The 16900-nt window shown below is 42.3% G+C and overlaps 1 protein-coding gene across 3 annotated transcripts in view; it reads right to left on the reverse strand.

The window, feature by feature from the left end:
- Window positions 1-16900, reverse strand: part of LOC137095010 (nectin-2-like) — a 152287-nt gene that overhangs the window by 60919 nt on the left and 74468 nt on the right. For all 3 annotated transcript variants that reach the window (XR_010908755.1, XM_067461152.1, XM_067461153.1), the window contains exons 2-3: window positions 9839-10192; window positions 974-1267 (exon numbers count right to left, since the gene is read on the reverse strand). Coding sequence is in view for 2 of the 3 variants with exons in the window: in XM_067461152.1 (XP_067317253.1) it covers window positions 974-1267; window positions 9839-10192 (648 nt within the window). In the remaining variant the exon portion in view is untranslated. The remainder of the gene's footprint in view (window positions 1-973; window positions 1268-9838; window positions 10193-16900) is intronic.

A 16900-nucleotide genomic window follows, 5' to 3' on the forward strand; every position in this document is an offset into this window, starting at 1 on the left:
TCTCCTTGTCATTCTGCAAGAGACATCAAGTTCTAGATCTCTTCTCTTTGATGGCCCCAAGGTACATCAAGATCTCGTCTCTTGATGCCCCTCAAGACACATCAAGATCTCTGGATCTCTTCCCCATGATGACCTTTAGATCTCTTCCTGTCAAACCTCTCCACCATTTCTGAGACCTCTCCACCCCCACCCCACCAAAAGGCACACCCCAAGGGCCACTCACACAGGATGGAGAGGGTGACGGGGAGGGCCTCAGGTTGGGACATCAAAATACATCAAGATCTTGAGATCAGTTCTCTTTGATGGCCTTCAAGATATATCTTGACTGCTTCTCCTTGACATCCTTCAAGGTACTTCAAGATCTATAGATTTCTTCAGTGCCCCTCAAGCTCACAAGATCTCTTCTCCTTAATATCCTTTCAAGACACATCAAGCTCGAGTTCAGTGGTTCTTAACCTGTGGGTTCCCAGGTGTTTTGGCCGACAACTCCCAGAATCACAGCCTGTTTACCAGCTGTTAGGCCAAAACATCTGGGGACCCACAGGTTGAGAACCACTGCTCTAGATCTTTTCTCCTCAATGTTTCCCCAAGACACATCAAGATCTCCTCCTTGATGTCACTCAAGATACATCAAGATCACAAGATCTCTTCTTTTTGACATCCTCCAAGATACATCAAGTTCTAGATCTCTTCTCTTTGATGTCCCTCAAGATAAATCAAGATCTCTACATCTGTTCTCTTTGATGCCCTTCAAGATCACAAGATCTCTTCCCCTTGGCACCCTCCAAAGTACATCTTCTCTTTGATGTCCCCCAAGGCACATCAAGATCTCTTCACCTTGAAGTCCTTCAAGATACATCAAGATCTCTGGGTCTCTTCTTCTTGATGACCTTTAGATCTCTTCCCGTCAAACCTCTCCACCATTTCTGAGACCTCTCCACCCCCACCCCACCAAAAGGCGAACCCCACTCACAAAGGATGGAGAGAGTGACGGGTAGGGCCTCAGGTTGGGGCAGGGCCTTGTGCTCCACCACGCAGGTGATCCGCTGCCCGTTGGCCTCCTTGCTGGGCACCAGGCGGTAATGGCTGGTGACGGTGACAGTGCCATCAGCGTTGGTGACCTCCGAGACGCTGGCGTTGCCCCCGAGGCTGGACTGCCAGGTGATGCGGGCGGGGGGCTTGCCATGGGCGGAGGTACAGGTGGCCACAGGCTGCTCCAGGCTGCTCACCTTCACCTCCTGGGCCTCAGCTGTGTTGGTGGGCTTGGCTAGGAGGGGACAAAGAGAGGGAGAAGTGAGTGTGTGAGTGTGCAAACAGACGTGGAATCACAGTCCTTTTTGGGTGCCTCAACACTTTGCACTTGCAAGGAGAAAAGCAAGTCTCCCCGCAGGTAGAGCTCAAGCATATAAAGGAGAAAGGGCATATCTACAAGCATTTAAACAGAAATACATATCATCATCATCATCATCATCACAACTGTAGTCTCAGTGATTTGTATTTCAGACCGGTCTTCATCTGTATCCAGCACCAAGTGCTGAGGCCTTGCGAAACTACAGATCCCAGGATTCCATAGCATTGAACAATGCTAGTTCACTAGATCCTACAGTGTAGATCCACCATAAGGAGTGATGGACCCTGTGTGCGCTCTTTGATGGACATATCATGCCATTGATTGACCAATGCAACAATGCACAATGGCAACACCAAAGTATGGAAATACACTGCACAATTAATGCAGTTTGACATCACTTTTAACCGCAATGGAATAGTGGGAGTTATAGTTTGGTGTGGTCCCAGCACTCTTTGCTAGGAAAGGATAAAGACCTTGCAAAACTGCAGCTGTTACTGTTGTTTTGTTGTTGTTGTTGTTGTTAACTAATGCACAAGAGGAAAGAGGTTCTAGGCTGGAGTGCATGCATATCACGCCATTGATTGACCAATGCAATAATGCACAATGGCAACACCAGAGTATGGAAATACACTGCAAAATTAATGCAGTTTGACGTCACTTTTGACCGCAATGGAATCGTGGGAGTTATAGTTTGGTGTGGTCCCAGCACTCTTTGCCAGGGAAGGATAAAGACCTTGCAAAACTGCAGTTGTTGTTGTTGTTTTGTTGTTGTTAACTAATGCAGGAGGAAAGAGGTTCCAATATCCAACGCTGGAGTGCATGTATGCTGTGGAACGATTGCCGTTAATTGATTGACCCATGCAATGATGCATAATGACACGACTTTAATTGCCCTACTTCAGTGCTATCGAATTCAGGGAGATGTAGTTTTACAAGGCCAACAATCCCAACAGCAGCTCTCCGTGAAGCTATTCAAAGTACTAGGAAAATGGAGCTGAAATCTGGACTTTGCTGAGCAGCTCCGTCTCCTTTTTCATTTGCTTTCTGGCAGCTTTGCAATCTTCGCTCAGGTCAAAAATGTGACCCCAGTTTAAAAGCGAGCGGCACCAGTGTAAACACCATTAAAGCCTCAGAGTCCCTCCTGACCGATTCAAGTAGGAGGAAATCTTGCCAAAATCTTGCAGAGTGTTCCCTTTTGCCAAGGAGAAGAGCGAGAGAGAGAGGGAGAGGCCGGTTCACAATCTCCGCAAATGGTTGGCGTTTCCAAACAAAGGTGCATCTGCACTGTAGAGTTAACTCACTTTGACGCCACTTTGTGGCTCCATGCTCTGGAATCTTAGGAGTATATCTTTTTCAAGGTGTCTCTCCAAGCCATAACTCCCAGGATCCCAGAGCATTGAGTCATAACGTGGTGTCAAACTGCATTCATTCTACAGTGTAAACATACCCAAAGGGTCCCTAAACTGCATTAGTTGGAGATACACCCAAAGTGTTCCTAAACTGCATTCATTCTACAGTGTAAACATACCCAAAGTGTCCCTAAACTGCATTAGTTAGAGATGCACCCAAAGTGTCCCTAAACTGCATTCATTCTACGGTGTTGATGCACCCAAAGCACCACCAAATTGCATTCATTCACACCCAAAGTGTCCCTAAACCGAATCAATTGTACAATATAGAAGATGCACTCAAACTGCATTAATTCTGCATTGTAGATGCACCCAAAATATCCCTAAATTGCATCAGTTCTACAGTGTAGATGCATTCAAACAGCCATCACACTGCATTCACTCTATATTGTTGATACATCAAAAGTGTGTTAATTCTACTGTGTAGATGCTCCAAAAGTGTCCCCAAATTTCATCAATTCTACAGTGTAGATGGACCCAAAGCGCCATCAAACTGCATTCATTCTATAGTATAGATGTACCGAAAGTATCCCCAAACTGTATCCAATCCATCAAACTGCATTCATCTACATTGTAGATGCACCCAAAGTGGCATCACACTGCATTCATTCTAGAGTGTTGATGTGCCCAAAGCAGCATCAAAAGTGTATTAATTCTACAGTGTGAATGCACCCAAAGTGTCTCAAAACCACAACAATTTTACAGTGTACATGCACCCAAAGGGTCCCCAAACTGCATCCAATCTAGATGCACCCAAAGCGTCATCAAACTACATTCATTCTACAGTGTAGATGCATCCAAAGTGTCCCCAAACTGCATTCAATCAAGATGCACCAACGTGTCTCCAAACTGCATCAATTCTACAGTGTAGATGCACCCAAAGTGTCCTTAAACTGCATTCATTCTACAGTATGGATGCGCCCAAAGTGTCCCCAAACTGCATTCAATCTAGATGCATCCAAAGCACCATCAAACTACATTCATTCTACAGTGTAGTTGCATCCAAAGTGTCTCCAAACTGCATCAGTTCTACAATGTAGATGAACCCAAAAGCGGCATCACACTGCATTCATTCTATAGTGTTGATGCATCAAATGTGTATTAATTCTACAGTGTGGATGCACCCAAAGCGCCATCAAACTACATTCATTCTAAAGCATACATGCACCCAAAGCATCCCCAAACTGCATCCAATCTAGATGCATCCAAAGTACCATCAAATTACATTCATTCTAGTGTAGATGCATCCAAAGTGTCCCCAAACTGCATTCAATCTAGATGCACCCACAGTGTCCTTAAACTGCATTCATTCTACACTGTAGATGCACCCAAAGCGGCATCATACTGCATTTATTCTATAGTGTTGATGCATCAAAAGTGTATTAATTCTACTCCCAAAGTGCTCCCAAAGTGTGGATGTGCCCAAAGTGCCCCCAAACTGCATTCAATCAAGATGCACCCAAAGTGTCTCCAAACTGCATCAATTCTACAGTGTAGATGCTCCCAAAGACTCTCCAAACCACATCAATTCTACAGTGTAGATGCACCCAAAGTGTCCCCAAACTGCATTCAATCTAGATGCACCAAAGTGTCTCCAAACTGCATCAATTCTACAGTGTAGATGCAGCCAAAGTGTCCCTAAACTGCATTCATTCTACAGTGTAGATACACCCAAAGTGTCCCCAAACTGCATCAATTCTAGATGCACCCAAAGTGTCTCCAAACTGCATTCATTCTACAGTGTAGATACACCCAAAGTGTCCCCAAACTGCATTCAATCTAGATGCATCCAAAGCGCCATCAAACTGCATTCATTCTACAGTGTGGATGCGCCCAAAGTGTCCCCAAACTGTATTCAATCTAGATGCACCAAAGTGTCTCCAAACTGCATCAATTCTACAGTGTAGATACACCCAAAGTGTCCTTAAACTGCATTCAATCTACAGTGTGGATGTGTCCAAAGTGTCCCCAAACTGCATTCAATCTAGATGCACCAAAGTGTCTCCAAACTGCATCAATTCTAGATGCACCCAAAGTGTCTCCAAACCACATCAATTCTACAGTGCAGATGCACCCAGTGTCCCCAAACTGCATTAATTCTAGATGCACCCAAAGTGTCCCCAAACTGCATTAATTCTAGATGCACCCAAAGTGTCTCCAAACTGCATCAATTTTACAGTGTGGATGCGCCCAAAGTGTCCTTAAACTGCATTCATTCTACAGTGTGGATGCACCCAAAGTGTCCCCAAACTGCATTCAATCAAGATGCACCCAAAGTGTCCTTAAACAGCATTCATTCTACAGTGTAGATGCACTCAAAGTGTCCCCAAACTGCATCAATTTTACAGTGTGGATGCGCCCAAAGTGTCCTTAAACTGCATTCATTCTACAGTGTGGATGCACCCAAAGTGTCCCCAAACTGCATTCAATCAAGATGCACCCAAAGTGTCCTTAAACAGCATTCATTCTACAGTGTAGATGCACTCAAAGTGTCCCCAAACTGCATTAATTCTAGATGCATCCAAAGTGTTCCTAAACCACATCAATTCTACAGTGCAGATGCACCCAAAGCACCATCAAACCGCTCTTTCGGTTTCCACTCTCGCTTGGCTTGACCTTAACCAGGAATTCCGGTTCCGATGAGACCCCCCAGGTGGGAACCGGGAATCCCTTCCTTTCCAATTAAGCACGGCCAAATTATTATAAATAGCCGTGCGGGGCTTCAATGACCTTCTTGCTGAGCCGGGAACGTGGACACCAGGCCCCCTCGGCACTTTCTGTCCCAAAGCCCGGCGTGGCTTTTGTTTGCAGTAAATACATACAAACATGTTGTTGTCTCTGCGACTTTGAGGTGAGGGCTCGTTGCTGCTGATGCCGCTGCTGCTCCGGATTCCGTTGCAGCAACAACAACAACAACAAACCGGTCGGTAATGAAATGCGAGGAATGAGGACACTCCGCCACAGCTTTGGAAAGCTATTCAGCAGCCGATTTGCAATGGCCCCGAGGAAGCAATTTCAATGCGTTTGGGCCCTCCCCGTCCAAAGAGAGCCAGATGGAGGCAATTTGCATCGATTGACAATAACTGGGAGCACGAGCCACAGTTTGAAGGCAATCGCAAAATCGTTGGCGTGCCTGTTATGCGCAGAGTGACAGGCAGAGAGCTTTGGAAAACACAACATTGCACTGGAGGAACTGGACAATCCCTCCCCAAAGAGGTCCTATGGTCTTCTGTGACCACAGAATCGTTTTGGAGGCCTAGAGACCTTGTAAAACTACAACTCCCAGGATTCCATAGTTTGGAGCTGTGCATCAACCTACAAAACTACAGCTCCCAGGATTCCTTCCATAGCATGGAGACACAGCAGAGAAAGTGGTCTCAAACTGTGTCAACTCAACAGTTGTAGTTGCTCCTGCTCAGTCTCAAGCACAATGATGGTCAATGGTAATAATTTCAAAATAACCTACAAAACTACAACTCCCAGGATTCCTTAGCATGGAGACACAGCAGAGAAAGTGGTGTCAAACTGTGTCAACTCAACAGTTGTAGTTGCACCTGCTCAGTTCCATCCAAGCACAATGATGGTCAATGATAATGATGCCAAAATAACCTACAAAACTACAACTCCCAGGATTCCATCCATAGCATAGAGCCGTGGCATATAAACTGGTGTCAACCTACAAAACTACAACTCCCAGGATTCCTTAGCATGGAGACATAGAAGATAGACTGGCGTCAAACTGTGTCAACTCAACAGTTGTAGTTGCACCTGCTCAGTCTAAAACACAATGTCGGTCAATGATAATGATACCAAAAATAACCTACAAAACTACAACTCCCAGGATTCTATCCATAGCATAGAGCCATGGCATATAAACTGGCATCAACCTACAAAACTACAACTCCCAGGATTCCTTAGCATGCAGACATAGCAGATAAACTGGTGTCAGACTTTGTCAACTCAACAGTGTAGTTGCACCTGCCTCAGTCCCAAGCACAATGACAGTCAATGATAATGATGCCAAAATAACCTACAAAACTACAACTCCCAGGATTCCATCCACAGCATAGAGCCGTAGCATATAAACTGGCATCAACCTACAAAACTACAAATCCCAGGATTCCTTAGCATGGAGACATAGAAGATAGACTGGCATCAAACCATGTCAACTCAACCGTTGTAGTTGCACCTGCTTAGTCTCAAGCACAATGTCGATGAATGATAATGATGCCAAAATAACCTACAGAACCACAACTCCCAGGATTCCATTCACAGCATAGAGCCGTGGCATATAAACTGGCATCAACCTACAAAACTACAACTCCCAGGATTCCTTAGCATGGAGGCATAGCAGAGAAAGTGGTGTCAAACTGTGTCAACTCAACAGTGTAGTTGCACCTGCTCAGTCCCAAGCACAATGTTGGTCAATGGTAATCATTCCAAAGTAACCTACAAAACTACAACTCCTAGGATTCCTTAGCATGAAGACATAGAAGACAGACTGGCATCAAACCATGTCAACTCAACAGTAGTAGTTGCACCTGCTCAGTCCCAAGCACAATGTCAGTCAATGATAATGATTTCAAGAGGCCAAACAACCTACAAAACTACAACTCTCAGGATTCCTTAGCAGGGAACCATAGCAGATAAAGTGGCGTCAACCTACAAAACTACAACTCCCAGGATTCCATCCATAGCATGGAGACATAGCAGATTAAGTGGTGTCAAACTGTGTCAACTCAGCAGTTGTAGTTGCACCTCCTCAGTCCCAAACACAATGACAGTCAATTATAATGATACCAAAATAACCTACAAGACTACAACTCCCAGGATTCCTTAGCATGGAGACATAGCAGAGAAAGTGGTGTCAAACTGTGTCAACTCAACAGCTGTAGTTGTACCTGCTCAGTCCCAAGCACAATGTCGGAGAATGATAATGATGTCAAAATAACCCACAAAACTATAACTCCCAGGATTCCTTGGCATGGAGCCATAGCAGATAAAGTGGTGTCAAACTGTTAACTCAACAGTGTGTTAACTCAACAGTGTAGGTGCACCTGCTGGGTCCTAAGAAGAGCATCAGCCAAGAACAACAACAAATGGAGTAATGCTAATGCTATCACTAAGAGCAATAACGTAACAGTTGTAATTTACGATAATAAGATACTAGCTTAACAATACTAATATTACTAGTAATAACATAGTCATAATTATACTATACTAACATAACAATGATAATGCTAACATGAGTAGTAAACTTAATAATATACTAACTTAACAATGCTAATACTACTAGTAGTAATGTCATAGTAATTATAACAATAATATGCTAACTTAACAATGCTAATAATACTACTACTAGTATTATCATAGTTTTGTTGTTGTTGTTCATTCGTTCAGTCGTCTCCGACTCTTCGTGACCTCATGGGCCAGCCCACGCCAGAGCTCCCTGTCGGCTGTTACCACCCCCAGCTCCCTCAAGGTCAGTCCAGTCACTTCAAGGATGCCATCCATCCATCTTGCCCTTGGTCGGCCCCTCTTCCTTTTGCCTTCCACTTTCCCCAGCATAATTGTCTTCTCCAGGCTTTGCTGTCTCCTCATGATGTGGCCAAAGGACTCATAGTAGTTATAACTTAATAATATACTAACTTAACAATGCTAATACCACTAGTAGTAATACCATGGTAGTAATTACTTAGTAATATACTAACCTAACAATGCTAATACTACCACTAGTAGTAATAACACAACAGCAATAACAACATACTAACCTAATGTTAGTACTACCACTAGTCATAATAACATAGTAGTAATAGCTTTATGACATACTAACTTAACAATGCTAATACTACCACTAGTCATAATAACATAGTAACTTAGTAAGATACTAAACAATGCTAATACTAACAGTAAACTTAGTAAAGTAATAGTAATAACATAGTAGCAATGATAACATACTAACTTAACAATGCTAATACTACCACTAGTCATAATAACATAGTAACTTAATACTAAACAATGCTCATCCTAATAGTAAACAATAAACTAGTATTAATAACCTAGTAGTAATAACTTAATAATATACTAACATAACAATGCTAATATGACCACTAGTAGTAAAAATAATATACTAACTTTGCAATGTCAATACTAAAATCTATATATAAAAATAAAATAATAAAACTTAATATTATTAATAGTAACATGCTAACAACATACTTACTCAATAATGCCAATACTAACACAAATGTAATAACATACTAAACATTGCTAATACTACCACTAGTCATAATAACATAGTAGTAGCAACTTAGTAATATAACTTACTACAAATAGTAAACTTAGTAAGCTAATAGTAATAACCTAGTAGTAATAACTTAAAAATATGCTAACTTAACAATGGTAACACTACCACTAGTAATAATAGCATAGTAACTTAATATACTAAACAATGCTAATACTAACAGTAAACTTAGTAAAGTAGTAGTAATAACCTAGTAGTAATAACTTAATAATATGCCAACTTAACAATGCTAATACTACCACTAGTAGTAATAATAATGTACTAACTTAACAATGCCAATACTATAATTTATATATAAAAATAAAATAATAAAACTTAATAATATTAATAGTAACATTTTAACAACATATTTACTCAATAATGCTAATACTAACACAAATATAATAAGGATGTTTATAGTAGCAATAATATCTACCACTATATTAATAATAATATAGTAACATAATAGTGATATTAATAATATTAGAATCATAGAATAATACAAGTTGGAAGAGACTCCAGGGGCCATCTAGTCCAACCCCAATCTGTCATAAAGGAAAAACACAATCAAAGCATCAATGACAGATGGCCAGCCAGCCTCTGTTTAATAGCCACCAAGGAAGGCTTTTTAGTATTACTATGAATAATAACAATAGCAATGCTATGCAACAATATTTGAAAAGTTTCCTGTTCCTGGCTTGAAAGTGTTCTTTCCTGTTTTCCCATGTGTTTATGATAGAACGGATTGGGAAATGGTATTGATAACCCAGGAGGGAGAATGATAACGTTGCTTACCGAGGACGATGAGGTGTGTGACGCCATCCTGGTTGCCCCCGGGGTAGGTGGCGAACTCGCAGAAGTAGGTGCCCTCGTCGTCCAGGCGCAGGGGCCCGATGACCAGGGTGGTGTCCTCCAGCGAGGGGGTGCGGAAGCGGATGCGTGTGCCCTCGCGGTCCATGGGGAAGCTGGGCCCGTGCTCCGGGTGGTAGACCGCCACGTTCTGCTTGCGCCCAGACGCCTCCTTCATCCAGGTCACCTGGCTGACCTTGATGTCCGGAGCCGCCTTCACAAAATGGCAGGGCAGTACCGCCTCCTGGCCCAGGAAGCCCGTCACCTCATCGCGCACGCGCACCGTCTGCCCCAGCGAGCCTGCAACGAGCAAGCGGGAGAGGAGAACATCATGAGGATGACAATCATAATACTAATAATGCAAGGAGGTGATGCAGTGAGTCTCATTTAAGAGAGGAAGACAGGGAATAACAACAACAACATTATTATTATTATTAGTAGTAGTAGTAGTAGTAGTATCGTATCTGTTGTGACTCAGGTAACAGAGATTGTCTTACACAGCAATTGAAGTGTTAATAGCAGTCTTTAATGAGTCTCTAACTGAAAAGAGCACTTAACAGCAGTGCAATTAGCAAAACCAAACAGCCTTCAGTCAGGTAAACAAAGAAGTGATAAGCCGGATCTTCCAGGGCTTGAGCTCAGCAAAAAAACTGGTAGTAGATACGTTGTACTCCAGAGCAGGAACACCTCTGTCCTTAAACACCACACCAGACTGGTATATAATCAGCAAGTAGTTTGTTGAAGAATATATGTAAGCAAAGCAGTAATAATGGTAAAAAGAGTCAAATCCAAAGATGCCTTGTAAGTCCATGACTTCCAAGGCACAAAGGTAAAACACAAGATGAATCCTAGGGATGCTTGCAAAATTATACCAAAGTGCATTAATGCAACAGTATAGATGCACCTAGAGAAGAATTGCAAGACTACATCAATATCAAAGTGAATGAATACAACAGTATAGATGCATCTAGAGAAGGCTTGCAACATTATACCAAAGTGCATCAATAGATGCATCTAGAGAAGACTTGCAAAAGTGTACCAAAGTGCATGAATACAGCAGTATAGATGCATCTAGAGAAGGATTGCAAAATTATACCACAGTGCATGAATACAACAATATAGACGCATCTAGAGAAGGCTTGCAAGACTACAGCAATATCAAAGTGCATTAATATAATAGTATAGATGCATCTAGAGAAGGCTTGCAAAATTATACCAAAGTGCATTAATGCAACAGCACAGATGCACCTAGAGAAGGATTGCAAAATTATACCAAAGTGCATGAATACAACAGTATAGATGCATTTAGAAAAGGATTGCAAAAGTATACCAAAGTGCATTAATGCAACAGTATAGATGCATCTAGAGAAGGATTGCAAAATTATACCAAAGTGCATTAATGCAACAGTATAGATGCATCTAGAGAAGGATTGCAAAATTATAACAAAGTGCATGAATACAACAGTATAGATGCATCTAGAGAAGGATTGCAAAATTACACCAAAGTGCATTAATGCAACAGTATAGATGCATCTAGAGAAGGATTGCAAAATTATACCAAAGTGCATTAATGCAACAGCACAGATGCACCTAGAGAAGGATTGCAAAATTATAACAAAGTGCATGAATACAACAGTATAGATGCATTTAGAAAAGGATTGCAAGAGTATACCAAAGTGCATCAATACAACAGTATAGATGCATTTAGAGAAGGATTGCAAAAGTATACCAAAGTGCATGAATACAATAGTATAGATGCATTTAGAGAAGGATTGCAAAATTATACCAAAGTACATCAATACCATAGTATAGATGCACCTAGAGAAGGATTGCAAAATTACACCAAAGTGCATGAATACAACAGTATAGATGCACCTAGAGAAGGCTTGCAAAAGTATACCAAAGTGCATGAATACAATAGTATAAATGCGTTTAGAGAAGGATTGCAAAATTATACCAAAGTGCATTAATGCAACCGTATAGATGCATCCTGGGGAAGCTTGCAAAGCTCCCACTCCCAGTGTGCCAGAGCATTAAGCCATGGCATTCAAAGTGCATCAATTCCACAGTGTAGGTGCATCCCGAGTTAAAATGCCTCCCCCCCCCCCCCCACACACACACTTCTCCAAAACTGTCAGGTTCAGGTTTGCATCGCAGGAGCCTTTTGCAAATCCAGATGAAGGATCGTTTCCGACAGGCGAGCCATGAATAAGTAAAAGGAGGAGAGCGCGCAGTTTGCAAAGTACCGCCGTTCCCGGCCTCCAGAGGATCCGGCACACTTCCGTGACGCCAAGGACAAAATGCGCAGAAACCCAGAAGAGAGGAGGGAACGCCGGGGAGTTTTAGCGCCAGCTTTTGGGGGCTCTCTGGGATACAATGGCGCATTAGGCCCTGCTCCATTTAATGCGCACCTTTGCGCCCGTTCTGCTCAGCAGCTAAACGGCAAAAATGCATGCTTCCCCGAGGAACAAGCAGCCCAATTTGTAGCTATGCTCAGGCACTCTCTTCCATGAGTCACCCTCTCCCCAAGTCGACTCTGGGTGCATCTACACTGTTGGCTTAATCCGGTTTGGCACCACTTGAATTGCCACGGCTCAAGGCTTGGGAATCAAGAGAGTTGTAGTGATAGCTGATGAAGATGATACACTTGACAAGGTCAAAGAGCGCAATATACAACGCCCAGGATCCCATAGCACCGAGCCAGGGCAACCCAAGTGGTGCCAAACTGCATTAATTCTGCAGTGTAGACGCACCCTATGATCAAGTCCTGCTGGAAGCTAGACACAGAATGATGACACTGGAAGTCCTGAAGGCCTCTCAATCTAATCCGAGAATAATCAAACCCAGAAAAATAGTCCACACTGCAAATTTTTAATTATTTTTAAAGTGCTTAAATTATTCTGCTTTGGCAACCTAATATAAGAAGGAAAAGAAGAAGGAGAAGGAAGAGCTGGAGGAAGAAGAGGAGGAAGGAGGAAGGGAAAGAGGCGATGAAGGAGAGAAAGAAGGAGAGGAAGCAGAAGGAGAAGACGTGAAAGGAGAAAGGAAAGGAAGCAGAGGGAGATGGAGAAGAGGAAGGAGAAAGTGGAAACAGAAAGAGATTGGAGAAAGGGAAATAGGAAAGAAAGCAGGAGATAGAGGAGGAGGAAAAGAAGCGGAAGGAGGAGAGGAAGGAGAAAAGGGAGACTGGAGAAAGGGAGAGGTACGGAAGCAGAAGCAGAGGGAGGAAGAGAAGAGGAAGCAGAAGGAGGAGAGGAAACAGGAGGAGATGGAGAAGAAGAAGTAAAAGGGAGTGGAAGAAGAGAAAGGAGAGAAAGGAGAAGTAGTAGAAACATGGAGTGAAAGGAGAAAAAGGAGAAGAGGAAACAAGGACATTGGAAAAAGGGGAGGAAGGAAGGAAGGAAGAAAAGGAAGAGGTGGAAAGGAAAGGAAGAAGGAGGAGGAAAAGGAGGAGAGATAACAGAATGATATTGAAGAAGGAGGAGAGGAAAGGAAGCAGAAGGAAATGGAGATGGAGAAGAGGAAGTGGGAGAAAAAAAGCAGGAAATTGAGAAGTGGAAGGAGAAGAGGAAAAATAAAAGAAGCAGAAAGAGATTGAGAAGAGGAATTGGGTGAAAGAGGAAAGAAAGCAGGAAATGGAGAGAAAGAGGAAATGGAAAGAAGAGAGGAAAACAAAAAGAAGCAGAAGGAAATGGAGAAGAGGCAAAAGACGACGAGGATGGGGGAGAGGAAGAAGCAGAAGGAGGGAGAAAGAGGAGAGGAAAGAAAGCAGGAAATGGAGAGCAAGAGGAAGTGGAAAGAAGAGAGGAAAGTGAAAAGAAGAAGAAGGAGATGGAGAAGAAGCAAAAGAAGACGAGGATGGGGGAGAGGAAGAAGCAGGAGGAGGGAGAAAGAGGAGAGGAAAGAAAGCAGGAAATGGAGAGGAAGAAGAAGTGGAAAGAAGAGAGGAAAATGAAAAGAAGAAAAAGGAAATTGAGAAGGAGAAGAAGCAAAAGAAGATGAGGATGGGGGACAGGAAGAAGCAGAAGGAGGGAGAAAGAGGAGAGGAAAGAAAGCAGGAAATGGAGAGGAAGAAGAACTGGAAAGAAGAGAGGAAAAAGAAAAGAAGCAGAAGGAGATGGAGAAGAAGAAGTGGGTGAAAGAGGAAAGAAAGAAGGAAATGGAGAGGAAGAGGGAGTGGAAAGAAGAGAGGAAAATGAAAAGAAGTAGAAGGAAATTGAGAAGAAGCAAAAGACGAGGATGGGGGAGAGGAAGAAGCAGAAGGAGGGAGAAAGAGGAGAAGAAAGAAAGCAGGAAATGGAGAGGAGAAGGAAGTGGAAAGAAGAGAGGAAAATGAAAGGAAGCAGAAGGAAATGGAGAAGAGGCAAAAGACGAGGATGGGGGAGAGGAAGAAGCAGAAGGAGGGAGAAAGAGGAGAGGAAAGAAAGCAGGAAATGGAGAGGAAGTGGAAAAAAGAGAGGAAAATGAAAAGAAGTAGAAGGAAATGGAGAAGAAGCAAAAGGAGATGAGGATGGGGGAGAGGAGGAAGCAGAAGGAGGGAGAAAGAGGAAAGAAAGCAGGAAATGTAGAAGGAGAAGAGGCAAAAGAAGATGAGGATGGAGGAGAGGAAGAAGCAGAAGGAGGGAGAAAGAGGAGATGAAAGAAAGCAGGAAATGGAGAGGAAGAGGAAGTAGAAAGAAGAGATTAAAATGGAAAGAAGAAGATGGGATGGAGAAGGAGAGGAAGCAAAAGAAGACGAGGATGGGGGAGAGGAAGAAGCAGAAGGAGGGAGAAAGAGGAGAGGAAAGAAGAGAGGAAAATGAAAAGAAGAAGAAGGAGATGGAGAATGAGAAGAGGCAAAAGAAGATGAGGATGGGGGAGAGGAAGAAGCAGAAGGAGGGAGAAAGAGGAGAGGAAAGAAAGCAGGAAATGTAGGAGGAGAAGAGGCAAAAGAAGATGAGGATGGGGGAGAGGAAGAAGCAGAAGGAGGGAGAAAGAGGAGAGGAAAGAAAGCAGGAAATGGAGAGGAAGTGGAAAGAAGAGAGGAAAATGAAAAGAAGAAGGAAATTGAGAAGGAGAAGAAGCAAAAGAAGACGAGGATGGGGGAGAGGAAGAAGCAGAAGTAGGGAGAAAGAGGAGAGGAAAGAAAGCAGGGAATGTAAAAGGAGAAGAGGAAGCAGAAGGAGGAGAGGAAGAGGAAGAAGGAGAAGAAGAAAGTCGACTGGGAGTCCTGGGTTCGAATCCTCGCTCAGGCATGGAAACCCAATGGGCAACCAGAGCAAAAAACGCGAGAGAACGGGCCGGGCCTTGAATTATTCAGCGCACTCCTTTCCAAGGAGGGCGGCATCCATATTAATAATAGAAGCGCTGAGTATTTACACTGCTCCGAGCGCGGCGCATATATGATTATCCCTATAATCCGGACGGTAAGTCGGTCGATCATGCTGACCCATCATCCTTCCCGGTGGAGAGCGAGGCTCACGAGCGGGGGGTCTCCTCGGGGTCACGGCCGGACGCAAAACATATAGGTTTGCTTGATAAACAACGAGGTCTCGGGTTTATAATGCTCCTCTAATGCTGCGCAGCTTAGGTGTGCGCCGCGCATTACGTTTATGAACAGATTTACCTGGCCGGATTTAAGTCTTCCTAATAATATGTCCGTGGGATTATGGAGTAGGCGATTCTGCAAGCGTTTTGCAAGGGGCAAGTTGCATCCTCAGATGCCCAGCTGCAGACACGCATTGCGTGCAAAAATATATAAATTATATATGTATATATGTATGTGTGTGTGTGTATGTATGTATGTATGTATGTATGCGTATATATATATATAAATGTAATGTTTGTGGGATTGACACAACTCAAAAACCACTGGACGAATTGACACCAAATTTGGACACAAGACACCCAACAGTCCCACGAGTGTCCATCACCCATAAACACACATACACAAATGCACACACACAAAACCCCAGCAGAACAGATGTAAAAAACCCAAAAATACACCATATATACATATACACATACACTCATATACATATGCACATGCACACATTCATACAAACACAAATATATATGCACAAACACACACAAATATACGCATATACACATACATATACATGCACACATATATGCGCATGCACACACACATATATATACATAGCCGCATGCACACATACATATCCACATACATACATACATACATACAAATATGCATATAGACAAGTACACACATATACACAATATGGACATACATGCACAAACACACACCAATATACGCATATACACACATGCATATACATACATATATGCACATGGACATGTACATGCGCACACACACACATATATATCCACATGCATACACATATACATATCATACACACATATATGCATATAGACAAGCATACACATACACACAATATGGACATACATATATATATATATATATATATATATGCACAAACACACACCAATATATGCATATACACACATGCATATACATACACACATATATGCACATGGACATATACATGCACACACACACACACCAATATATATATATATATATATATATATATATATCCACATGCATACACATATACATATCATACATACATATATACACACAAATATGCATATAGACAAGCACACACATATACACAATATGGACATACATATATATATATATATATATGCATGCACAAACACACACCAATATACGCATATACACACATGCATATACATACACACATATATGCACATGGACATATACATGCACACATACATATATACATATCCACATGCATACACATATACATATACATACATATATACACACAAATATGCATATAAACAAGCACACACATATACACAATATGGACACACGTGTGTGTGTATATATATATATATATATATATATATATATACACACACACACATGCACAAACACACACAAATATACACATATACACACATACATACACACATAGATACACATGGACATATACATGCACACATATAAACACACAA

Source organism: Anolis sagrei, chromosome X, assembly GCF_037176765.1.
Source record: "Anolis sagrei isolate rAnoSag1 chromosome X, rAnoSag1.mat, whole genome shotgun sequence".
Lineage (NCBI taxonomy): Eukaryota > Metazoa > Chordata > Lepidosauria > Squamata > Dactyloidae > Anolis > Anolis sagrei.